Below are 26,901 nucleotides of genomic sequence, written 5' to 3'. Positions count from 1 at the left end.
TCGCCTGCTGCTCGGTCATTATAGCTGTCTTAGTCAATACCACTGTCCTGTGGGCAGTCAAAATATCACGATATTGACCAGTTTATCAAAATTATGTTTATTTCATTGAGGAACCATATCCTTGATTTTTTTTCAGATGGCGATGCAAATCGTGTTTTTGCGTCAGGAGCAGACGTGCGGCTCGCCATATTTACATTGACAACTGCTTGATTACGAATGCGTTTGAATAAGTGGATGTAACTCTAAACTCATAACCAGGCATTACCACAATGCCCGAAGGCATTACCACATCATGGTATTGAGTGGTAAAACTTTTTACTGCAGATTAATTGATACCACGTGAAAAGGCTTTATCCAATTGAAATTACTGATTTTTCTCTGATATGAAATAATACATATTCACCCATTGCATCCAAAATTATAAATTATAAAAGGCTATTGCAGAACCTCGAAATTGATGACTTCAAGGCTAAATTGCCTGACTGTTCTTGCAAAAACTCTGCATTCGAATATGGTCCTTCTGGTCACGTCGTTACGGGAGATTTAATCATCATCGAAAACGAATCTGCGTAATCATTGATTCCCTGTCAGAGTGGTTAAAGGCCGTTAGGTCTTAAATTTTGAAACGAATGAAAGTTTTAAGTAGGTCAATGGGTGCCAAGGCTACATCAGTTTTCAAAGACCCCGATGCAGCAAAAACATTGTCTACCACACTATATATGACAAATATGTTGTCGTACCAGCAGACAAAGTCCAAAACAACATTGTTTTTGTCTGCAAAACGTTTTACATCTAATGTTTATTATCAGAGGTAGACGTAGAAAATAATAGCAGTGATAAGAGCTATACTGCTACAACACTCTCCAAAGAAGAGATTGTGGAAAAAATCTGCGCTATCCTCTTTTGGTCTCTCTACCAAGCACGATGATTGTGATTTACCGTCTGTTCTATTACTGGATTCCTAAACTCATATCTTGACCTACATTTAGAAATTGATGGTAAAGCGGAAAACTATTGACCAAACTTTACGACAAACGTGATGACTTTTCATTCAGAATTGTCAACTTTCCGTTCATCTGTGGCAACATCCCTACGGCACCTGTGTATGGAGTGTTCATATCACAACTCATACGTTATGCCAGAGCTTGCCGAAACTACGCAGACTTTTTGTATCGCGCTAGAACTCTAACAAATAGGCTTCTGGAACAGGGTTATGTTGCTACAAGATTGAAGTCATCACTACAGAAGTTTTATGGTCGTCATCATGAACTCGTGGATCGTTATGGTGTATCCATCTGCATCATGAAAACTGATTTATTCAACGGGTAATAGTTTTCCTTTCCTTGTTTGTCTACCCCGGACTAGACTTTTTATGAGCAACTTGGTGGTGTTTCTAGAAAAGCAGAGGACGCTTAAATTATTTTGATAAAGTTGTCGTGAAGTCATGTGCGTTGTGTAATTAAGTAGCCTGATGTATCGAGTATTACTCAAAAAATATAATTGTAAGAATGTACGAATTTCACTGTACTTTCACGACACATGATTTGTAGCTAAATGATTGAAGAGTTTACAAATGCAAAATTAAAACTAAATACTTATTTCAATAGTATAAATTAGCGAAAATGCGAAAATACATGGTTGATATAATTTTTTAAGTGAAAAAAAGACTTAATTTCACACCTGTCTCCAATTAAATGTTTAAAAAAGTAGAACGGCGCTTCCGATTGATTGTAGCACAATGTAAATGTTTATGCATCCTACCTTCAAAAGAAACATTACGACAGAATACATTCACTGAAATTCCAAATTGACAGAGAGAAAAGAAGGATATATTTTGTACATTTTATAGTATGTTTCGTAAATTGGTCAATTGTCAAGGTTTTTGTATGATTCTTTACTATCTAATTTAGTATCATATCGACTGGTTTACAAATGAAGATTTATTGGAGAATAAGATCTGACATTTTACGGTTATTTTTTAGGAATCTTTCCTCTGGATTCTTCTAAATTACAGTTCAGTCTCCCAAAACAGTGACTCGTGCAATCCATAAAGGTATTTTTCGACTTTAAACTACAGAAAAAAATGTCTTTTTCGTTGTTTCTTGCAATTGTTTGTGTATATTTTGTTTTGTTATTAAAATTGCCGAGATAATTTGTATCGCTTTATATACTCTCAAGAACATGATACACACCTTCCCAAATGCACTCTTAACCATGAAAACGCATTCAATTATTCTGTACATCTGTATGCATTTTATCATACCGAGAAACCAAATTCATACTTAGCAGAGGAACACTTCCTAAGGTGCCCATTTATGCAAGTTCAACACATATCAAACTTCTGTCACATCTTTTTCCTCATTTTGCTGACAACACCTCTGTGTAAGTTTCATGGAATTTAAAAAACTACATGTAGTAAAATCATGTACATGTATACGTGCATCTTATCTTAATGTAAATTCGTATCTTGCAAGTTAACAAGATGGTGAGTGTATATAGTCAAAGCCTACAACATCTTTGTAAATGCAAACACATGAAGTTAATAAATCTATTAAAATAACTACATTTAAAATAAGTAAAACATCAGTACAAAATATTTACATAAACACAATATTCAATAATAAAAAACATAAAACATAATCTGGCAATCTGTGGGCTAATCGTAGAAAACAAACTTATTTTAGAAATCAGTATCTGGGGGAGCCCAGCAGATACATGAAAGATGTAAAAAATGACAATACATGCGAGCTAAAAAATGAAAGAAAACAAAAGTACATTGTATCTGGGGGAGCCCTGCAGATACTGTGTAAATTTGTCTAATCTTAGTACCTGGGGGAGCCCAGCAGGCACGCCTACATCCTAAATCTTAGTGTCGGGGGAGCCCAGCAGACACGCCTACTACCTAATCTTAGTACCTTAGGGGGGAGCCAGGCAGGCACACCTACTGACGTTTGGAAGCTGTGGACTAGATATCTGGGGGAGCCCGGCAGTTGCCACAACTGATTTCTAACCATTGAAAAAGATAACATGGAGGAGCCCAGCAGGTTAATAACATAAAAGCATTTGTGCAATCTGAATTGGGGATTATAATTCCAGAAAATGGAACTGAAAAAAACGCTGAAAACTTTTAAATGCGTAAATTATGAACAAGTAGCCCCATAATAAGTGACATGACATTCCAATATTTACTTCATTGCAAACATGCTTATATCACAAATCAAATACTGATAAACAGCAAACAATACATGAAAATAGTAACACATAACCAGGTGATGTAGGGGATGGGGGTGGGTCACTGAAATTTGTTTTGGGTCCAGCTGCCTCAGCCTAAAAAATTCCATGACATCATGCGTAAGTCATGTGACTTATACATGTCTATCTAAAAATAACTGTGAAGTTAGGGGAACCAGGAAGGGGAGAACAAACGTATATAAACCTACATTAAAAATGTACATTACATAAGTCAATTTGCTCAAATTTTGAATCATTTTAAAACAATTTGTAAACAATATCGCCTATTTCGATTTCATAGTATATGTATTTTTAAGGTAGAACTTTTGTCAAGGAATGATTAAAGATCTTTCACACTGTCTACTGTGGCAAGACGGTGACTTTTAAAAAGCCATTTAGTTGACTTGGCTAAAGGGTTAAATTCTTCACCGAATGATACACTGTTCGATCCTCGGCGAAGTATAATTTTTGCTATTCAGATATGATGCTCTCTCATTACATTTGGCGTCTAGCTAAAATCAAAGTCCTCAAAGTCGCTAATCGTCAAATATTCTCTGTCACTGATTTTGGCTTACTTTCTACATCCGAAATGGCACGAATGTGATATGTTCTAAAATCGGGTCACTTCAGCTAAAATCTTGGTCGCTTTGATATGATTGCGTACTCTTTCGTAACCGTAATGACCCGAACGAACCAGATTAAACAACTGGCAATGGCTATATGTAGATATCGGGGTTCTGATAATATATGACTTACATATAGTCAATTGCAAAAGGAAAGAGCCCTGTATTTAAATCGGAAACTGGGTAATATTACATAAATTCAATGCTAACCAATCAGTTCATCTTTTAATGTAAACTTTCCGTTCTGATACAAACAAAAAAAAAGGCATGTATATGATATTTTTTAAAAGAGGTACGTTTTAGCGTCTTTGGGATATTGATCAGGGAACCAGATTAGGAACCAGATTAAACAAATGACAATGAATAGTCATATGTATATGACCTATATAGTCTTGTAACGAGAATCAGCGCCTGAATCGGAAACTGGGTAATGTCCAATGCTAACCGATCATATCATGTAAACTTCCTGTTCTCATTCAAGCAAGAAACACACGTAGAACACACGTGTATGATATATAACAGGTACATTTTTATCTCGCATGAAGCTAGAACTATGACGCCATGGCGGTAAAACGGCACAGATCTGCAGCATCACGTGGAGTATTAATATATGATAATGCAAATCATATGCGAATACAAAGTACTGAAATTACGATTGCAAGAAGTCGCTAACAATATTACCGACTTGAAAACCCATGGGAAAATGTTAGTTTTAGTGAGCTAGTTTAAAAGTTCTTCATGGAATGAAGACTCTTGAGTTAGAGGATCCTACCTGCGTTATAATAAGTAGTGAGATTTAAATAGCCGGTTAATCGCCTTGGCTGAAGAATAAATTTTGTAGCCGAATCGATTTGTTGCAGGGTTGTCACTGAGCGGTCTAGATAGGGTTCGATCCTCGGTGGCGTAGTATAACTATGCGAGTTAAATCATGCTCTCCCTTTACACTGCCAACCTATGCTGGCGATCTGGTCCTTTTTATATTCTCTAAAAGTACGCTGATTAAAAAGACAGCCCATGGAAATAGAAATTAGTATTCTCTTAAGCCGGCATTAAGATCTTCAAACGAAATGAATGTAGCAATTGTATTAGTTCTATCATTTATAAAGAAATCGAAGCGTTTCCTTGTCGTTTAAAACACTTGGAAGCGTCCGACCCACGCGTAAACCTTATATGTATTTGTTTGTTTTTTGTTTTGTTATTTTATTTACCCATTTGTTATATATTTTTTTTTCTTTTTTGTTGTTTTTTATGTCATCACTGTAGTATGCTCTAATGTTGTAAAAATGTAATTCATAGAAGACTTCATACGTTTGACTAACATGTGTCCTATCCAATTTGTTCTAGTTGAGCAAATAAAATTGTTATAAACTAAAGAGGCAATCAGAAGATTACTACTGTTATAATTCTTAAGGGTATACTAGAATCAAATTTTGTGGAGTACAGGACCATTTTGTACCCACATTCTGTGAGCAGAATTCAAATGACTTGTCCTTTTATAACCATTTTGGTCTCTCGTAACAAACGAAACACTTTGACTAGAGGACGTTTTCTTATAAGGAAAAAGAATGACTAAAATGCACATACACGCAAAGATGAGAACTGCCTAGATGTATGAAGCAGCATTACGTGACAAGATCTATATTAATATAATCTAAATACGACATATATTCAATTTTTAACTTTTTTTCTTTTTATAGCTCCCATGAACGTTTTCTAAAATTGAATCTCATTTCCGATTTTAAAAAATAAAATCCTTGCTTAATTTATTTTGAAATCAATATTAAATATCAAACATTTCAACTATCAAATTTAAATCTCATAACAACAGAGTATGAAATGTTTTAAAAATGGAATCTCGTGGAATTATAGCTGAAAAAAAATCCGCGTAATTATCTTTGAGAAGACAAATCCATGTAATAGTTGCCATAAACACTTTGTTGTCTGTCATGTGTGACAGCTAACCACATTCTAGCTATTTGTTTGTCTTTAGCAGGAAACACTAAGTATTGACACCTTCTACCATTCCGAATGTAGCATGTATATGCATCTTGGTACATGAAAGTCAAATTTGGTCGAATTGCCTCGTGAACAACGCCGGGGACTTTCGATGGTAACAGTCCAAACAAGAAAAAATCGTCCACCCAGAAAAATGGCGAACTAATGGCAGCTCTGTATAACATTGGCACTAAATCTGTAGATATAAACACTGCAAATCCACTGCAGTAAGTGTGTGGATATAATTTCATGTCTTTGAATTCGTCACCTTTAACGAACCATTTGCTTGTATTTTGTCGTATAATTTTCATCGATCCTTTAGGTATTTTATTACAATACATTGTCTTTTTATTAAATTTCAATTGCGGCATTTCCTCAAATAACTTGAAGAAATTTATAAAAGCATCGTCGTCTATTTTGACAACTATTTTAGCATTCATACAGTGTTCTGTGATCCACTTATATCCCATTACACCTTTATGTGTTAAATTTCTATACGAATCAAGAAAGAATCCCTGCACTATATCTTTGTATAATTTGTTTTCTTGTTCTATTTTATGTTGAGATATGACATCAGGAACCAGTCCAAGAAGAAATACTACACGAACATTTTCTGGACTGTAATGAGTAGAGTTTAGCCATGTTGTGCGCATTCGGACTCGTCGTAAAAAATGATTTGCTGCCGTATGAACAATAACTAGACAAGAGACTTTGTCTACACCACGACAAATATGTTCATTATTGATTTTATATCCTTGTGATATGATAGGATAGTAAGTTTTTGACACAATTCTACGTTGAAAATTCTGGCTATGATTTCCTTTTTCTAGCGACCACAACATCGATCTTTGGCTGACATGACCATCACTATAGAAAAAAAGATCATATTCCGTTGACACCATATCCCGAATAAAGGTAACCATCGTACAGGAAAATCCCACTATAACAAACAAAACCACTAACTTGAAGTACTGTGTGTCTTTTTTCATCTTTTATTATCAGACTTCGTCAAAGATTAATCTACCTGAAAAAAAGTATGTAAGGTAATTTATATTGTTAATATGAAAACAGTTTTGGCATTATCATTTCTGCTGCTACAAGTTTTTTACTGGATTGACTCGCGCATTTTAACGCATCTTCAAACAATTCGTCAACTGTCAATATTATAGGAGAATTTTCTTGGTTTGACTGGTAGTTTTGAGTTTGTGCATATCTAAACAAGTACTATCTTTAAAAAAGGTAACCGACGCAGTAAAAGTTTGCTCTTTTTACTTATAAGTTTCTACATTTCATTCAAGAAAATAACACGTGGCACGCAAGATCAATTTATGATACATTTTTTTCGAACACCACTAAGTTATTAGTATTTAGCCAATCGGGAAACAGAATTGCGATCAGGTGACTTGCGAATCCATAGGAAAGCGTCCTTAAGGTCAAAGGGTAAAAAGCAAAACTATACCGACTGCGTCGGAAAAAGCCTTAAATTGTTATCACAAAAAGTATGAAACGGCCCTTTACTGATGCTTGAAGGTCTGTTTGGACCAAAGCGATTTATGACCTATGATCACCAAAATATGGAGAATAATGATTTATGTGACTACACATCATCAGTTTAAATCCACTCATTGAAGTCGGGTTAAGTCTTGACCTGCATCTGCCAGTAAATTCGTTTCCTTATAAGTACGAAAATAATACAACTTAATGAAACGATTTTTTTTTGAAACTTTTTTGGCACTCAATCGGGAAGAGCATAAAAAGAACATCAAATGGATAAGAGAAATTGTTTCGTAACACTTGTTTTTTTGTTTTTTGTTTTTTTTTCTCTTCCAGACTTAAAGTAGACACGTGTGAATTGTATACCATCCGGATATCTTGTAGTCGAGAAGTTAACACTTCCTTTGTTTTATATGTTTTTTTTTTTTGTTTTGTTTTGTTGTTTTTTTTTTTTTGTAATACTATTCTGCTTAATCGAGTCTGTCTCGTCCATCTGTTTCAATTTTATAGTTTATCTAGTCCATCGATTTCAATTTTACTGAGTTCGCCCTGTCCCTTAACCATTTTTTCTATATGGTATTCAGATATTACATTCTGCTAAAGAATTGTGTGATTTCAAACAGAATAATGCAATTTCGCATAAACATCATGGATTATTTCATATCGGAGGACAATGAAGTATTATTATCGGTTATAACATTATCATGTAGTTCCCGACTCAATAAAATAAACAGAATATATATTATCGATATGTTGACTGCCCATGAGAAGTAATAATGCCTTCACCTGTGGTATTATCAACGTATCAGTCAATAGGGCATTATAAATATTTATGCTGCTTCCACTGAGCTTTTACACAACAGATCAAATTAGATATCTTTGGTTATACTACGTATTGTGTATTGAAATATGTGCTACAAGCTAAGTTAAGTTTTAGATTAAAACATAAATATGTAGAAGAGCAATCAAAGGAACCAAGGTTATAGCGGTAATCAAAAGAATGTAATCCAGGGACAAAGACCAGACATGGAAAACAGACATACACAACAAAGAACATAAAGAAACTAAAATCATACATACAAAGTAACAAAAGCAAATGAGCAACTCGGACTCCACTAAAAACTGGGAGCATGGACCAGGTGCACAGGTAGGTACTATTCTAGAAACATGCATTAACTTATTGTGAATTAGGGAGAAAAGAATCAGAATTAAGAAGCAATAAAAATACTTTAAATGGAACGGTTTTTTACATGTACAATATAAAAATTGGTAGTTATGATAACATTTAAATTCCTAAATTCAAATTTTCATATAACACATGAAAACAGTCATTGCAAAAATAAATCAAAGAATATGACGGTAAAATACAAATAAAACATCTAAATATAAGTCACGGTTGTACACTTTTAAGTTGGTTAAATTCCCGATTATGATTTTTAAGGTTTTAAGTTTCAAATACTGCTTTTTCCTTAATTTTGGAATGGAAAATTTTTAAAGAGTTATATTCAAGTTTTTTTTATCGTTTTCTCATAATTCATTTAAGAATGGCATTGATAAAATTATTGTATTATAGTCTATGTTTATTTTATGTATATATTGATGGTGAGACTTTAAATAATATATCTATCTTTCTGTAGACAAGGTAACAATTATATCCCATGCTTTTGCAGGTAGAACTATTAATGAAAGCACCAGAAGTACCCTTCAGTTATTCTAAAGAAGTTTTAATCATTAGTTGGTAATCAAAATTCAGATATTTTCATCAGAAGAACTACATTGTTTAGTGGTTACCACCGATGCTTTATATAACATATATTCACTGCCGTCACATGAAAGTTGGAAACAAGATGTTGATATTTTAGAAAGATGTGTTATTTGACAGTTAAAATTATGTTCACTTATCATCTACCATTTACTACCCAAGACAGAGGTATAAAACATGTCCTATTAATTGGTAAATGCATGTAAGAATTGCCATATATACTTTGAGTTCGATCTTCAATAATAAGTTTCCACGCACTACATAATTATATTTTTACCTAATAATCGTTACATTCAGATCTAAAAAGACTTCACTTCACTTTCTGTTCAGGAAACCTTTTCAGATTTCTCGGGTTTTTCTTTAACTACTGCTTTCATAATCTTGAAAGCTGAACTCTGTTTGGCCGGGCAGAACAGTTATCTGTACATATAGTAGAATGAAACATTATTACACCTTATTGTCGTGAATGAATGAACAATTAGTTTGCCTAATTTTAATTAGGTTGTATGCGGACATTGATTGAAGAAGATTCAGGATATTCTAAATAAAAATTGGATCCAACAGGCTCATGAAACCTTATATATAGGTGGAACTAAGTCGCTTCATATGAATTTTCAAATTATTATGAACAATAACAAAACCGTAAACTTTATCCACGCCATCCATTGAAAAAAAGCAATATTTCATTGACAAAATATAACCATCGTACAGGAAAACCACACTATAACAACCAATAGATTGAAGTACTGTGTATTCTTCTTCATCATCGGCCATCATACCTTTCAGAAGACTACCGTTTCTGCATGTAAGTTGGAGTCGGAGTTGCTAATCTTCAACTGAAGAAATATGTGTGCGTTCTTTAATACGCTCATTCTGCATATCATTTACTACCCAAAGATAAAAAAATATAAACAAGTGCTATTAAACAGGTAAATTCATGTAGTAATTGCCAAATATGCTTTGAGTTCTGTCTTCAACAATGAGTGTCCACATCTTGATAATTTCTTTATCCCTGGCAGGCATTACCACGAACTGACATTGTCTGCCCCTTTCCAAGTAACATTTATAAGCTTCCGGATATCGCAGAGTCAAATTAGGTCTAATAGGCTCGTGAACAACACCTGAAACCTTAGATGGTAACAAGCCAAACAAATAGAAATCATCCACCCAGAAAAATGGTGATCCAATAGCAGCGTGGTATAACATGGGTACTAAGTCAGTTGATATAAATACTGTAAATCCACTACAATACGTGTGAGGGTAACGCTTCATTTCCTTAAATTCGTCATTTTGTACATGCCATTTGCTGCCATGGTCACGAATAATTCTCATTGTTCCTTTGTTTATTTTATTGCACAATATATACCGTTTCTTCGTTTTGAGACCACTCATTTCCTCAAACATTTTGAAAAAGTTGATGAAAGCATCGTCGTCAATTTTTGCAATGAATTCAGCATTTCTGCAATGTTCTGTAATCCACTTATAACCCATTACACCCTTGTTTGTCAAATTTCTATAAGAATCTAAGAAAAAACCTTGCACTATGTCTTTAAAGGTTTCGCTTTCCTTTTCTATCTTTCTTTGTAAAATAGGATTCATAACTTCACCTAGGAGAAACACAACCCGCACATTTTCAGGACTGTAGTGGGTTGAGTTGAGCCATGTTGCCCTCATCCGAAGCCTTCTTTCAAAGTGAGTAGGAGCTGTATGCACCATAACAAGACAAGATACTTTGTCAACGCCTGTACAGATATTTTTATTGTTAATTTTGTAAGGTTTTGATATAACTACAGGGTACTTAGTTTTAGATACTATTTTCCTTCTATATACTGGATGGTGATGTATTAATGGTTCCTTCTCAATATTCCAAAGAAGTAAGCGACTTTTTTCTTGGTAATCCTTTACTTTATCAACTATATTGAATTTGATTTGGCTAAGAATTGTGAAAACAAAACATGAAAATGATACAGCTGTCGTCAGAATCAGGAACTTGAAGTATATATTTTCTTTTGTCATCTTTGAACTCATTTGCGTGCATATTAGCAATGCTTCTCCTCACCTGTAAATACAGAGGAATGCCATAGTTCAATCCTCGCTCGTCTTATCATAACATATATGTTTTGTGACGAGCGTTAGTATCAATACATGCATATTGAGGATTGCAAGGATTTTGTCCTCCATCAGTGATTAAAAACGTCGCAACGGTCATAGCCTGATAAAGGCATACATTTATTTATTAGTTTGTACGTAAAATATTGAACATGGAAAAAATATTTCTTCTAATATAGTAAAGGATTGTTTCCAATTTTTGGCATGCAAACGCTCATGAATTCACCAACAGTAGGTTAAACAATTATAGCTTAGTCAAAAATTGAAAATACTGATTACTATTTAATTGTTAGGTAACTCAAGTCCAAAATTTTAGTTTGGGATCGTGCGAATCGCGAACAACGGACCAATCACCTCTGATGGCGTTTCGGTTCAATAATACCCCACAAATAATTACGGAAGCCCATAAATGCCAGGTGCTGTTTTATTTTTAACTCGTTACAACGACTTAGTATCTCGTAATAACTACTTAGCTAGCTTGTTATAAAGACTCGTATAAACACTTAGTATCTCGTTATAGAGACTCAGCTAAATTTTTATAATGATTTGGCTAATTTGAAATGATATGGCAAGTCAAAATGTCCAAAATTAGCATAAGAAAACATCACATTTTTGTACTTCAAAAAATAACCTAATATAAAAAAAGTTGAGTTTTGAATATTAAGTATTGATTAAAAAAAATACATTTCTTAATATTTGAATGGTGTATGGGCATAAGGCCATGATTAGGGCAAAAAATAACCAACTCTAATGTTATAACATAAAAATTATTTAAAACACAGTAATATTTATAAAAAAAAATATAAGGAAAATGAATGTTTCGTGGTATCAGTTCATTGTAATTAACTATGTGCAATGCCGAGAAACAACTTCATATTTTAGCATAAGAAACACTGTTAAATAATGAATGTATGCATTAAATATGACGTTATTTTTGGGTGTGAATACAATTACTTTGCCAAATATATATCCAGAAAACGACCGAAAAGTACAAATAAACAGAAATTTCTGAAATGTGGCAAAGGATTATGTTCAGAAAATATCAAAATCAGCCCAAAAATCTAAAATGTTTCAAATTTGAAAATTGCATAATTCACTAATTGAATGTGTGCCTTCGTTAAAAACAAAGTTTCATTGCTGTTAATGATGTATGTGTTCCACTGAAATTGTAGATATAAATAAAGCAAAATTAGAGAATTTAGCCAATTTAAGTTACAATAACTTATTTCATGAGACATTTTTATGTAGGAAATATTGAGCCCATTAATCGAATTCTTTGATATTTATGCATGATATTAAAAGTAATCAAGGGAACCAAGGTTATAGCGGTAATCAAAAGAATGTAATCCTGGGATAAACATCATACATACAAAGTAACAAAAGCAAATGAGCAACTCGGACTCCACTAAAAAACGGGCGCATGGACCAGGTGCACCGGTAGGGTAATCGTCCTCTGCTTTTCTAGAAACACCAGTCGAGTTGCTCATAAAAAAGTCAAGTACGGGGTAGACGAAAGAGGAAAGGAAAACTATGACACATTGAATAAATCAGTTTTCATGGCGCAGATGGATACACCGTAACGATCCACGAGTTCATGATGACGACCATAAAACTTTTGTGGTGATACTTCAATATTGTAGCAACATAACCCTGTTCCAGTTGCCTATTTGTTAGAATTCTAGCGCGTAAAATAGCCTCTTGTATCATCATAATTCCTGACAAAATATTTTCTTGTTCATAGCATGCGCTCTATATTTTTGGATTAAAAGACTACCCCTTATCCTTTCATTTTTGTGAGAATCCTTTGAAAACTGTGTAGAAGCGGAGTTCTGTGCCCTGCTTGTGACTAAATTATGACAAAACAGCTTGTATTTTCTGCATATTAGTATTCAGATAGTATTAGCTTTAAAATAGACAAACAGAAAATTTCAAATAGTAAATTGAAACTTCGGCAAAATATTAGGCATGAAACTAGTGCAAGTGAATTTACCCACAATTTAGCAATTCTAATGCCATTTTAATGTTCAGAAACCTTTAAAAACCGTGTACACGATCGAAGTTCGTCATCAATTTTTTTTCAAACGTTTTGATGAAAACTTTGTCAAAGTTGTCTGTTTACAAGATCAAATTTAGTAACTGAAATCTGTCATATCAACAGGAAAGAAATCAAGCTCTTGCTTTTTGTTTTTTATTGTCATTCCGAGAACTTACTTTGATTGGTCAAATTCCATCAAAATCTGTCAATTAAAAAATAGGTTGGAGTTCTATTCCGTCAAGTCCATCAAAGTTTTTTGTCAAAATTTGATACAAGTTTACACCGCCAAAAAACTTAGTGACAAAGAATTTGATGGTATACTTTGATCGTGTAAACGGGCCTTTATATTTTCTTAATTTTATTCAAGTCTCCAAATTCACAATTAACACTTTCAACACTTCTGCTTTAATTTCCAATCGTATTTCAGGCCTATAAGAGTCTCTAATGCCTCTACTCCAGTATATTTTTAATATTAAAAAATATACATTCTCAAAATAAGAAATAAGCTTTCTAAAACTAATAAGTTCAATTTTATAATTCTTAATATTAAATACAATGTCATGTTAAATAATGAAATTTCTGAAATTGAAACAAAAAATTAATAAAAATGAGTTCTTTATACAAAAAATAACCATTTGTCCATTTTCGCTTGCCATAGTAAAACATCTATGAAAAGTTACCAGTTATGAAGACTAAACCAAGTCGTATTAACGAAATAGCTACGTCGTTATAACAAGATGCTAGATCGTCATATCGAGATACTTAGTTGACTTAAAAATAATACAACACCAGGCACTAATTGACTTCCGTAGTTAACCACCTAATTATTGGAAGACTTTTTTCATAACCAAAACAAAGTTTCTATTTTAGAAAATATTGCAGAAACAACTATATTCATATGTATGTGAAAGATCTTTGTTTAAAAAAATCCACTAAATGAAGTTTAAAACATTGACACGTAGTGTAAGTAACGTACCATGCGAGAATAGAGTTCAAGTAAATGTTAGTCACGCACTGAAGCACATGCTTGAACACGTAAAAAGTTTCATCCACGTCACAATGTCAAATATGAAAAATGTTTTTCAGAAAATGCAACAGGCAAAATTTCGTGTGACGGGAGTGTGGTGATCTATTGTGTGATTTGAACTTACCGTCTATTCCGTCTATTTTTTTTTTCTCTATGCTGATTAGTTTGCTTAATGTCTATACCATAACAATATCACCTAGTGTGGAAAACAGATTATATATTAAAATTCTTTTTAGATAAATACTGAAATGTTACTTTTTATTAAAATATAGTAAGACAAGTTAGACTTGAAAGCCGATTTTGCAAATCATTGATAAGAAATATACATATAATTCATTCCTATAAGATGTATGATAAGGACATATATTCGACCTTAGTTTATTACCATATGAACGAAACGATTTCTAATGAAGGAAAATTATCTAAGAAATTAGTAATCTTAACTCTTTCAAATTTTTCAAAATGTTCAAACATGTCTTAATTAAGTTTTTCATTTAAATTTCGAAATATATAATAAGAATAAACGTGTTTTACATTTTCAGTAAGTTACCATGGCCATTAAACCACTTGAAACTATAATGAAAAGCAATTAATCGACCTTCATCGAATCATTACTTATACCCTTAAAAATCTAGTGTAGATGTTGTAGGTCTATACACTTAAACTCTGTATTACATGCCGTATCAACACGAGACGCCCCGTGCGGGTCCGGGTGTAAAAAGAATAGACGTGCAGCAGCGCTAAGCTTGTCGTATAACTTATACGGCGACTAAATAGTGCTCAGAGCCCTGGTCGGGGCTAGGAAGCTCTGCCCACAGAGCAACTGGGCTGTGTTCCTCAGGTGGTGGAATGGGATACCTCTTTCATGCTACATGCTTGGGTCGTCAGGCCACAATACTGAAAAGCTGACCGCAAACCATAGCGGTGCACCGTGTTGGGAAAGATGCCACGTTCCTCGTACGTTAAAGAACCCTGCTGTGGTATTCTATAGGAGTAGGAACCTTTGCGCTCCACCACAGGAGGCTAAATTTCCCGACCCTACCCATCTCTCCCTATTTCCAGTGGCAACCAAAATTTTTCGACCCTATTAAATAAATACCGCCATGTATCATTGTGTCCCATCCCATTTTTCATTTCATGTTCTTTTAGCATCCATGTCATGTTCATTGCCTGGATATAGCTGAAATTTTGCTGCTTGGGAGTTGAACACCAACAATTAATCAATTAATAAACACGAGACTCCTCTATAACAACACAAAAACCACCGCCCGCGGGCTGATTTAAGTCCAGGGTTGATACTGCATATCATACAGATGTTCATTATATCATACATTTTAACTATACTTCAAGTGTGTTCTGTGTAGGGTGCGATAAATGTCTAGGGAATGATATTGTAGAGTACTTTCATTCCGCAGTATTTTCATTCCGGTTCACCAAAATTTACTAGGGAAACAAGATGTAAATAGTGTTTTGAAGTAGACAAAAAATATTATAATTTTTATACTGGTACTTTGTTTACATGATTGTGAGTGAATGTTCCGAGACTACACTGTAGTCTTAACAAAGGCATTGATAGGTCATTTAAACTGGTTGATTGCTATTTACAATAACAAATTGAAAATGGATTAAAATGAATATGAGGAGATATTGCAATACCTAAAAAAATTTATAAAAATTTCTGAAAAGTGTCAAAAAAGGAGAGTTAGGTCTTCAAAGGACAGTTTCGTCGTTGTCGTCAGGAAATATGACAGCATTAATTACTTATATATGAAAAGCCTATCAAAGACTCAGATATATTTAAATCGGAAAATAAATCTTGATACCGATTGAAAACTCCAGTAAATTAGGGTTTCCAAAAAAGTAGACAATTCATCACTGCAAATAAATAATATGACGGTCACTGTAGAATAATTCCCAAATCAGATATCGCTAATCTACCATCTTATTCTCAGTAAATTTGTCCCGGGTATGAAACACCAAGGAAAACACTGTTTGATTCAAGACACTAGTTGATTTATTATGGTCACTGATCTAAATTTTAACTTACATTATATCTATTGATTACTTCCCCAAGAACCATGCCACATTTTTCACGATTCCCCTGATAATCTTGATATAGGATTTAAACACTGTACAAAAGGTACATCTAAATATATGGTATACGGTTATAGGGCAGATATATCACGGTGTTTGATACAACACTGAATCTCTTTACCACACATGTATAGTATTTATAATGCTGACACAATGTATAATAATTCTAAACATAGCATTTTTTTCTTATTTATAAACAATACCTATTTTGAAAATGGTAATACTGAAAATTGTGCCTACCTGTTGTTGATATGTATACGCGTAACACACAACACACCCGTATTTATCCATACTCCAGTAATCTTATTCAATAAGAAATCTCTCCAGGTACACCATATACATTTAAGTTATTTTGAAACCATTTAAAGATATCAATCACTTGATACAACCACGTGGTCATCTATTATCAGTTTTTTTCAATTTAAATGTCCATACTGATCTGACGTATGGAGATGCCGAACAAAGTGCTCCTTACAAATAACTCGTAGACAATAATATATACCTTTTTATATCATACTACCAAGACAAAAACTGCAATTCGAAACCTATCCGTTCTTGCCCATCCGTCATTGTATATATTGTTTGGTTTAAAAAATCACGATAAAACTTAAGTTAGACAAACCATTTATTGTCCTGAAATATTTCATTACGCCACCAAAATGACATGTTAATAATATGTCGATATATACCTGTAGGTTTAGAGATTCTGGGTCGATAGTTCCATCTGATTTCTACATTATTGATAGTATAGCTTGAAATAATAGATACACTCGCAGTGCTACTAAAATCTTGTGCAAAGAGTAGCGTATTTGGGTTCTTTGGCCGATATATTTTATTTTAAAAATAAAAATTAACGTAAACTTCGCTATTTCTGCTCCTAACAATTTCATTATCAGAAAAAAAGAAAAGAGGGCTTTTCTGACATAAAACTCCTATTAGTTTAGTCGAGTGTGTAGTGCTCGAATCAAAAGAGTTGCTTTAATGGGTTATGAAATCATTGAGATTTCTCTCTCTTCAACTCTTATATTCAGTTAAGATTGTACAAAATGTCCAACTCAACTATTTTATATACAAGGTCATAAATTCCATTGTGACGGAAAAGGCAATTGCCTCCGATACTTCCGGGCAAATTTCTTTTGTTTATATTAACAAAATTAAGGAAAGAGACAGAAGCAAAACAATTACTGTGTGATGAGTAACATAACGAAAAACACTTTATTTTCTTACTTGAAGAAAAACGACAGTTGATCAGATTTCAGAAACAGGTACAAGGACGAACATGTCGGAAATTTTTCCCGTCCTCAAAAGACACCTCTGGTTATCGCAACATCGAATTTACATTTTACATGCTTCAAATTTCTTTAAGTTTCCATAATTTCCCTCCTTTTGGAGGTTTGTTGAAAATCCTTATTTTTCAACCTTTGAAATATATATATATATTTCAGCTATTGTACATATTTCAATTTAATAAACTGTTAAAATATCTATGATAATATGCTATAATAACAATGTAGATACGCCTCGGGTGACAACGATTTTTTCAGGGAAACAAACCCTATCACCCTCTTAGCTATATGTTATTTATATTTATTATATAAATAGCAGTGCTTCATTGAATGTTCCCAATGAAATAAATTCCGATAATTCACACTGTGAAATAAATTCGGTAATTTCACTCTCGGACTTTCTCCCGCCAAAACGTCACAACTTTGAAATCAATCCGCTGTTCACAAAATTTGAAATTAATGTTGAAAATAGCAACGAATAATGGAGGAAATCTATATAATAAGCCAGCACTCCACAGTTTAGTTTAGTTTCACACTTTTGGCTAGGGATGAAAAATGACATAAATGGAAACCGGTGGTTGCTATAGTGATTAAAAATGAAGAATATATTGTTGATAAAACATTTTTTTGAAAAAAGGGGACTTTTAAAAGTATTTTGCAATGTTTTATATATTTTCAATGTTGAAGGAGCTTTTTTTCAATGACAATTTGACTTCATTGTGAAAGCGAAAGTAAGTCAATTTTTCACCATGCTAAATTTAATAAGTGGATTACAAAGTGAAATAGCTCAACATCTAACCGGCGATGCCCATATGAGGAAGGGGTTTTCGAAGGAAACAGTTTCAGGGGATGAAATAAAAGTTGCAGATATTTTGCGGGAAATTTGATATTTTTAAACCTGATTTTATGAACTTGTTTGCAAATTTTCGCATATTTTTGCATGGTTTCTATGGTAACCCTATATGCTGTGGGTAACTTTTTTCCAGAGCTATTTCTAGATATATAGATTTACAGATGCTTGACATTTTTTTAAAGTGATAAATGTTACAAAGCATCAGATTACAAGACCAAAATTAGGCAGTTCTACAATACTGTGGAGTGCTGGCTAAATGGGACAATCAATTGGTTATCGTGAATAACCAAAATATGATCACTCATGCCAAGAACGCAGTAAGATTTAAGTCGTGCGCGGAATAAGTTCAGAACACTCGTTAAATTTATGCGTTCTTTGGCACGCGTGATCATATTTTGGTTATTCACTCCTTCCAATTAATTATCCCATTAATAACATCCTGTGAGAAGACACGTGACATCTGTTCCTTGTATCGGTTGAAAACAATTATGAATGATTTGGCGAGATTGTGAATTCGAAAACCTTGATATTGTCATTTCTCGGTTATATAAAAATTTCCTTCGTTAAAACCCGAAATATTGTTACAAATACGAGCAAATCGGACCAATTGTGATTTGTGAACACCATGGGATATCTTCTTAAACGGTAACAATCACTGTCCTGAACGAGCCAGGTTTAGAACTGAAAATTAATTTTCAATGTTGTTAAATAATTTTTTTCTGCTCTTCTTAAAATTATTTAATTCTTTTTCAATAGCATTTGAATTATAATTTTTTCAGGAAAATGGCAGGTTTTTTTTACGATAGACAATAAATGGAAACTATTATTTAAATATCAACGGAGGACATATGAAAGTAAAGACTGCAATAATTAGAAAATTTATTCTTGTTAAAACCAAATAAAATTAATTCATAGGTTTGCATCCCCTCCAGCTCCTTAAAAATGACATTTTTTTCACTTCAGTTTCTTGTATTTAGACACTATAATATACAAATCTTTCAATTCTTGGTGACTCAAAATAATGTTTCTTCTCTGAAACTGATGTGGCTATGGATTTAGATAAAATTAGGCCAGCAATATCTGGTAAGGAGTAAAATATGAAAAATAAAATCCTCGCAACCACCCCATATTTGTGGTGAGGGTTGGATGAAATTTACTTAGCCTAAACAAGACATGGCTTTGTCTGTAGCCAGGAATTGATGAGGAGCTGCTTCTTTTTCTAATCCATACAGAACACGAGAAAGTCTTGATCTCGTGCAGGCCGGGATTAGCTTCCCCTGCGATAGCGTGAGAAAGTCTGGGACTTGTACAGGGAAGCAGCCCACGTCACAACCAATTATGCATGTCCAATCTAGAGTCTATAGCTCTTTAACATCCCTAAATGTATCAATTAGGCAAGAAGCAAACGATGAGTAAATTCATGATTGCATATTATATCTAATTAAAATTCTCGCGCACTTATATAGAAAATAAGGGGTGACAGGACACAACCTTGGAGTATTTCTTGTATGTTCATTAAAGGATGGTAAGTGTTGAATTGTGAATAACTTGGCATTTGGTGTTTTTGTAGAGTCCTTGGATAGTCTTTACAATTTGACAGGGCTCCCACAGTGTCTTAGTACCTTCCAAAGTGCATTTATGTTAACTATGCTAAGGCCTTCTTTAAGTCCACGAAGTTTATGTAGAGGGCTGATTGCCATTCTATTTACTCCTCGATGATGACCCGTAATGTGGCAATTTGGTCAATACATGATCGACCGCATCGGAATCTGAGAGTAACTAAACTCCTCTCCAGTTTTTGGCAGTTGCTCATGTCACCCTTCTTTGGAAGTATAATGATGTAGCTTAAACTCCACTCTTCAGGGATTTCCACTGTTTCCCAGATGTTTTCAAACAGGTCATGCAAGGTGCTGTAGAGTCCCTTGCAGGTCCAAGTGTCAACAGAGTAGGTGAACTATTGCTGCTCGGGCGTTAAACCCCAACAATCAATCAATCAATCAATCAATCAATCAATCAATCGAAATGTTGTAGGTTTTTTCTGAGTTGATCTCCAAGACCTCAGATGGCAATTTGGTTCGGTCCTGGGGCTTTTCCAGTCCTTATTCGTTGGGCTTTTATGATTTCATCCTTCGAGATTGGGCCAGTATCAACATCAAGGTCTTCTCCAGGAGGTAGATCAGGAGCATCTGATTTATCTTCTTCATTTAAAAGTGGTCGATCTAGGTTTGCTATCACATTGCTATCTTTGTCTTTCACTGGTTTGGATGTGCTGGTCTTCCTACCTGCCAGTTGGCGTGTGATGTTGTACGCAGTTTTTGTGTCATTTCTGCCCATTGCATTCTTTGCTTTTGAAGCGATGTCGTTGATGTAGGTTCTTTTATCCTGTCCGTTCCTTTCTTTTTACTTCTTTCCTAATGCTTATATGTTCGCTCGTCAACCATTCTTTCTGCAATCTTGTCTTGACCTCAGTTGTCTCGATTGTATCGTCAGTAAACCATGGCTTGTATTCCTTCTTTGAGAATTCAAGTTCTTCTTGGCATGTGGTGTTATATGTGGATTTTACTCTTTCTAATTGTTTGTCTACTGCGCCTCTTCCTTATGTTATACGTTCGCCTTCTAATCTGATCTTGTCTAGTTGCCATGGATATCTTGATCTTAAATTTAGCCACCACAAGTTGATCATCAGATGCTATATCAGCACCTCGATAAGCTCTAACGCCTGTCATGCTCTTTCTCCACCTCCTGCGACTGTAATGTAGTCCATCTGGTTTCTAGTTTTAACCTCCGGAGATACCCGGGCTGTTATGTGTATATTCTTGTAAGGGAGTTGGAATGTCGTACTTCCTAGACCAGATCGTTCTGGGAGCAAAAATCTGCATTCTGAGTTCTCCATTTTCGTTGATGTTACCAATTCATTCCTTCCTCGTGATGAGTTCTCTCCCTGTGTTATCTTTTCAAACTTTGGCATTCATGCTACCCATTACAATCAAGATGCCCCAAGTGTTGTTCAATCTAGGGTAGCTTGGAGCTGGTTGTAAAACTCTTCTTTGTCTTCTTCCTCTGCTACGTTGGTAGGAGCGTAGCATTGAATGACTGTTAGTATAAACCGTAAAATGTTAATATTAAAGACATTTGTTACATACTTCTTCATATATGATTTCACATGTTGAATGGTAGTTTATGGTACATTCACTATATGTACGTACATGAGATTCCTCTCCTCTCCTTCCCTTTTCTTTTTTTTTCTACCTAAACTTTTTTTTATGAAAAACAGAATACAACATTATTTTTTTTTCACCATTAAGCAACTTCATTTATTCCTTTCTTGCCACAGCAAAAATTTATTTTTTATTTTTCTTCAAAGAAAAATTAATATTTTTTTTCAAAAATATCCCAGGCCCCACCCCTCCCCCAATATCAAAATGGCCAGTGCCTTATAAAGCTAAGACAACGTAGCTTCGAGGATATAATTCGACTGTCTTAGTAAATATGAACCACAAAAATCTCCAAAAAATTTTTCGTAACGCTGTGTTAACGAATCAAACGCACGATATGGGTGACGCTGACGATCAGCTGACTGTTCCTACACTTAGTGTAATTGCCGTTTTCGTACTAAGAATGTATTCTTTGCACTCATTTGTTGTATATGATCATGACCGACTAGGGGATTTCTTAACGTCCTTGGCTATTATTTGTTCATGAAAATCATATATGTACTTTAGTACACTTTAGTAAGCGAAATATTTTATATAATTATCACAGTAGCAACTTTTTTTGGAATATGAATGAATGTACCCCCCCCCCCCTCCGCCCCCGATGTACCCTTTCTCTCTATGTCGTAAAGCAGTATTCGTAAGAGAGGTTATTTTAATGGCGAAGTTTTGTTGTTTCAATACCTTAGCCAGCACTCCACAGTATTGTAGAACTGCCTAATTTTGGTCTTGTAATCTGATGCTTTGTAACATTTATCACTTTAAAAAAATGTCAAGCATCTGTAAATCTATATATCTAGAAATAGCTCAAGCCAAGGCCATCAGGATGCAGTAAAAATTTTCTGAAAAAAAAATACCCACAGCATATAGGGTTACCATAGAAACCATGCAAAAATATGCGAAAATTTGCAAAAAAGTTCATAAAATCAGGTTTAAAAATATCAAATTTCCCGCAAAATATCTGAAATTTTTATTTCAATCCCTGAAACTGTTCAAACTTTTCCCTTCAAAAACCCCTTCCTCATATGGGCATCGCCGGTTAGATTTTGAGCTATTTCACTTTGTAATCCACTTATTAAATTTAGCATGGTAAAAAATTGACTTACTTTCACTTTCACAATGAAGTCAAATTGTCATTGAAAAAAAGCCCCTTCAACATTGAAAATATGTAAAGCATTGCAAAATACTTTTAAAAGTCCCCTTTTTTCAGAAAATGTTTTATCAACAATAGATTCTTCATTTTTAATCACTATAGCAACCACCGGTTTCCATTTATGTCATTTTCATCCCTAGCCAAAAGTGTGAAACTAAACTAAACTGTGGAGTGCTGGCTTAGTCGTCAGCGTTTTCATGAAACTTTTAAATTCCATTGTGACGGACTGGTAAAAGTAAAAAGTAAGTGAAACCTGATATACTACAGTAGCAATAGACCCGGTTTAGATTTTAGTTCAAATCCATGAATATAGTTCTTTTTAAATTTGAGATCATTGCAAAAGTTGAAGACAGTCGAAAATGTCAGGATGTCGACCATTTTCCCCTATGGATGTCTAGGTACGAAAAAACCGGGAATATATCCACATAAACTTCTCCTACTCTTTTAATATTATGACTTTCAAGACAATAGTTTTTTTCTTAAACAGGCAGTACATGTATTTTTTTTAGGATCGCCGATCCAGTCTTGCGAACGAGTGTTAGATTCCCACCCTAGGCTTTCTGATTTCAAGTGCTGGTGCAAAAGTGGGCAGCTCAGCCTGATGGCCCTGCACAAAACTCGGTCGGACGGATTATATCAAAATTCTCTACAATAATTCATTTTTTTCCTGCAAATATCGCATGTTTTATTTAGAAAATGTGATTTCAAGATAAACAGTACATGAACATTGCTGAAAATATCAATATTTTTATTTGTTCTGGCTCAAAAACAGTCCGTGTTCAGCAAGCATACCTAAGCTTTCAATTTTGGTATATATACGCCCTCAGTCAAAACTTTCATCAGACAAAATAGCCAACGCACAAATCAAGAGTACAGCTTATTCCACATGCTCGTGGTCACTACCTAGCAGTTGCTGTCTGCATTTAAAAGGTGAAGACCAGAAAACAGGGACGAGACTCTGAACTCATCTACCGAAAAAGACCGTCCAGGCACCGTAAACACCTAAAACAACTTGGTTACCAGTTTACCCAGGAATCATAACCGACCCCCTGAAGCCGACATCAGAGCTAAATTCTTCCTGTCACACATGAAAGAACGAGCAAGATCCTGTCTAGATCCACTACCAACTCTACGACAGTGAGATAACACAGTTTAGCACCAGGGAATGGGACGATGACATCAAACAAATCATAGAAGATACCAACTTTTCTTGCTTGAAAGTCTTTAATGTACAGACAACGCAATTCCGAACTACCACAGCAACCCCCAACAGACAGAACACCAACTTGCAAGGGCATTGGACAGAAACTTCAGCTGGTAATTACCATGTCTTAAATATTGTTCATAATTTGTTTGAAATAAAAAGAAATGTTTTATATCATTTTTTCATGAAATAAATATTGAACATTCGTATATTTTCTTTTATATGTTTGAGAGGTACTATTTTATTCAGCAAGCATAAATTTATTTCAGCGGAGATTTTTACCTATACATTTGTAACAAGATAATTCCTGATAATAATGTACACAATTGTATAATTCTTTATTTATTGTTGTTCTAATGATTTTTTTTTACATTTCTAGGACAACCTTCGACACCTCAGCTAAGCTGATAAGCATCAGATCTTCCTATTGTACCACCAGACCAAGTAGAAGACGTATGTTTCCACACACTAGACGACTATCAAACGGACAACACAAAATTCACAGAACAGTGGGTTGACAGAGAACTAGACCGTTGGAACCACCATTCGACCGAGGTACCCAGGACCATAAATCTCCTTGAATTATGGCATCACAAACACAACAACCAACTCAACAAGGCTCACTCAAACTTATACCTGACCCGAAACTTCAGAACATACAGGCTTCAACAGATATCAGACTGATACAGTATGCTGCGGGGGGTAAACGCAAGACCAGGAAACTCAAGTACTGGACCATCGACTGCCGACTCACTCAGCTGAAAGACACACTTCAACAAGGGCAAATCGACGTGTACCACTACACTGATGCAGTCTCTCACCTGTTGAAACTTGGTTAAACATTGTATTAAAATTTTGTGTCAATGTATAGAGCTGATAATGTTTAATATTTTTGTGTTAAAGATATTTTGTATATTGTTATTTTCATGTTATACGATGCTTAACATTATACAAATAAATGAATAACATATTGCTCTTTTGAAGCCCAACACAATTTACTTCTTGTAAGAAGATTGGCTTATACGAAAAAATGCAGTCCTACAGTAAAAAAATAAAAGAAAAAAAACAGGAAAAGTGAAATTTAACAAAAAACCAAGTGAATATGGACGACGACGACACGGACGCCGCCGACGATGACGCTGCCTGTCAGCACCATACCAATATACGACCGCAATTTTTGTTTGTGGTGACACTATTATTATATATAAATGAACATATATATAGGCAAATTCGGGTTTTGGACATATTCCATTTCCCCTAAAAAGCCTTCAATGAATACCCTTCCGACCAAATTAGTAGTGTGTGATTTGTTAAGAATTTACATCTATAAGGTCTTTGTTTTTACATTAGTCCTAGTTAAAACAGTTCTCTAGCAAAAGAGAATAAAACTGAATAATGGAAAAAAAATTCACTTACATTAATGTACTCAACAGAAAACATTCGGAATTCTTATGAAACAAAATTACAATACCGGTATATGAAGGACTAAATCCATTGATACTGACTCACAATTAACACTTCAAAAATAAATATTTCAACTAAATCTTGTATCAAACAATTTTATCAACTTCTAAATAGTTATATATATTTGTAGTCTGAAAAATGTTTCCTTGAACAAAAACTATACTATAGTACTTGTTTTGCAGCTGTATAAAATATATCCAGAGGCACTGCCAGTATCATTTGGTTTCAGAACCAACATAACGCGTGTATGTACATTCAGCACTTAACAGCACTGTTATTAACTTTTCTTTAGAATCTCTATTTCATTAAATCCAGTAAGTCTCCTTCACAATTTAACAAAACTTGGTGATTTTTACGTGTGTTATATTAATGTCTTGATACTTAATAAAACCCACATCCTTTTAACAGAGAAGCGATTCATTCATATTTGTCTGACTGCAAATATAAGGATAAGGGTAGACATTTATTTTTAATACTTTACAAAAATTATCAAAAATGTTTTTTTTCCGATAACTTAGCTGCGCTCGAAAAAAAACTGTATCGAAAATTAAAATTGCCTGTCATGTGTTATTTGCTGAATGAAATGTAGAAAATTATAAATAAAAGGAACAAATTTTACTGCGTCGAGTATCTTTATTTTTAAGATAGTGCTTGTTTTACATTGTTGTAGATGTATATCAATGCCTGCATTTGTTGATCGAGTGTATGTTGTTATTCGTACATCTACAACCATACAGTAAATTTAACTGTGCAATTCAAAATCAATGTCTATTGAATATTCTAAGGAAAATATTATCTGACATCACTATGGCTATAAAACATTTTTTAAAGAACATTGCATGTGCAATGTATTTTTTTAATTACATACACATATGCGTACAATATCATTAATAAAATGAGCTCAGAAAAGGAGATTATTACAATCTCATTTCTATTTCCTAAACTATTTCTCCATTTATTATGCTTAAGCTTAAATGTTGAAAATCAAATTTTACCATTTCTAATGGAGAAATAACACTGAGGTAGAATCTTGAGTGATACAAATACATGCTCATATATACAGAAACCTGGAAAAAATAATCGACAGGTTTGTCAAGTTAAGATTTTGTACGTGTTTATACATTTAAGTGTTTGGATTTAAACCCTTTGTGTACTTAATTTGTACATATATAAAACATACTTGATTTAACAAATGTAGACTTGGTGGACCCGTCGTACTTGTACAGTTCCTAAACTATTTACATACAATAAGATGTACATAAAGTCATAATGTGATAGTATTCTATAAATCGGAAATTAAATAAAAGTAGGAGATAGACTTTAAGTATTATAAGAAAAAATTATATGGAGCTCCTCGGG

The 26,901-nt window shown here is 33.9% G+C and overlaps 2 protein-coding genes across 8 annotated transcripts in view; both read right to left on the bottom strand.

Moving 5' to 3' along the window:
- Nucleotides 1–5,605: 5,605 nt before the first annotated feature.
- The window catches only part of LOC148623681 (beta-1,3-galactosyltransferase 5-like), a 33,642-nt gene continuing 12,346 nt past the window's right edge, over nt 5,606–26,901 (bottom strand). For 2 of the 6 annotated variants that reach the window (XM_088565716.1, XM_088565714.1), the window contains exon 2: nt 5,606–6,873. In XM_088565716.1, the coding sequence (XP_088421842.1) occupies nt 5,744–6,838 (1,095 nt within the window). In that variant the 5' untranslated portion in view covers nt 6,839–6,873 and the 3' untranslated portion in view covers nt 5,606–5,743. Of the gene's footprint in view, nt 6,874–9,382; nt 9,520–9,884; nt 10,010–14,400; nt 14,473–16,610; nt 16,677–26,901 lie in introns of those variants that run through there. The other 4 variants (XM_088565710.1, XM_088565712.1, XM_088565715.1 and 1 more) reach the window with 4 other exon arrangements.
- LOC148623684 (beta-1,3-galactosyltransferase 1-like) lies at nt 8,558–16,676 on the bottom strand. 2 transcript variants are annotated; one of them, XR_015919475.1, is made up of 4 exons: nt 16,611–16,676; nt 14,401–14,472; nt 9,885–11,164; nt 8,558–9,525 (listed from the first exon to the last, which is right to left on the bottom strand). XR_015919475.1 is itself a non-coding variant. In XM_088565709.1 (3 exons), the coding sequence occupies exon 3, from the start codon at nt 11,131–11,133 to the stop codon at nt 10,027–10,029; it is 1,107 nt and encodes a 368-aa protein (XP_088421835.1). In that variant the 5' UTR covers nt 11,134–11,164; nt 14,401–14,472; nt 16,611–16,676; the 3' UTR covers nt 8,558–10,026. The 2 variants fall into 2 exon arrangements, 1 of the variants encoding a protein (XP_088421835.1); XM_088565709.1 differs by having other exon boundaries at nt 8,558–11,164.

This window comes from Perna viridis, chromosome 2, assembly GCF_037379345.1.
Source record: "Perna viridis isolate PV_CMFRI_1.1 ecotype Kerala chromosome 2, ASM3737934v1, whole genome shotgun sequence".
NCBI lineage: Eukaryota > Metazoa > Mollusca > Bivalvia > Mytilida > Mytilidae > Perna > Perna viridis.
This window is presented reverse-complemented; position numbering and strand designations above follow the sequence as displayed.

Coding starts and splice junctions, on each gene's coding strand:
- LOC148623684 (XM_088565709.1), bottom strand. CDS start 11,133: ATGAGTTCAAAGATGACAAAAGAAAATATATACTTCAAGTTCCTGATT.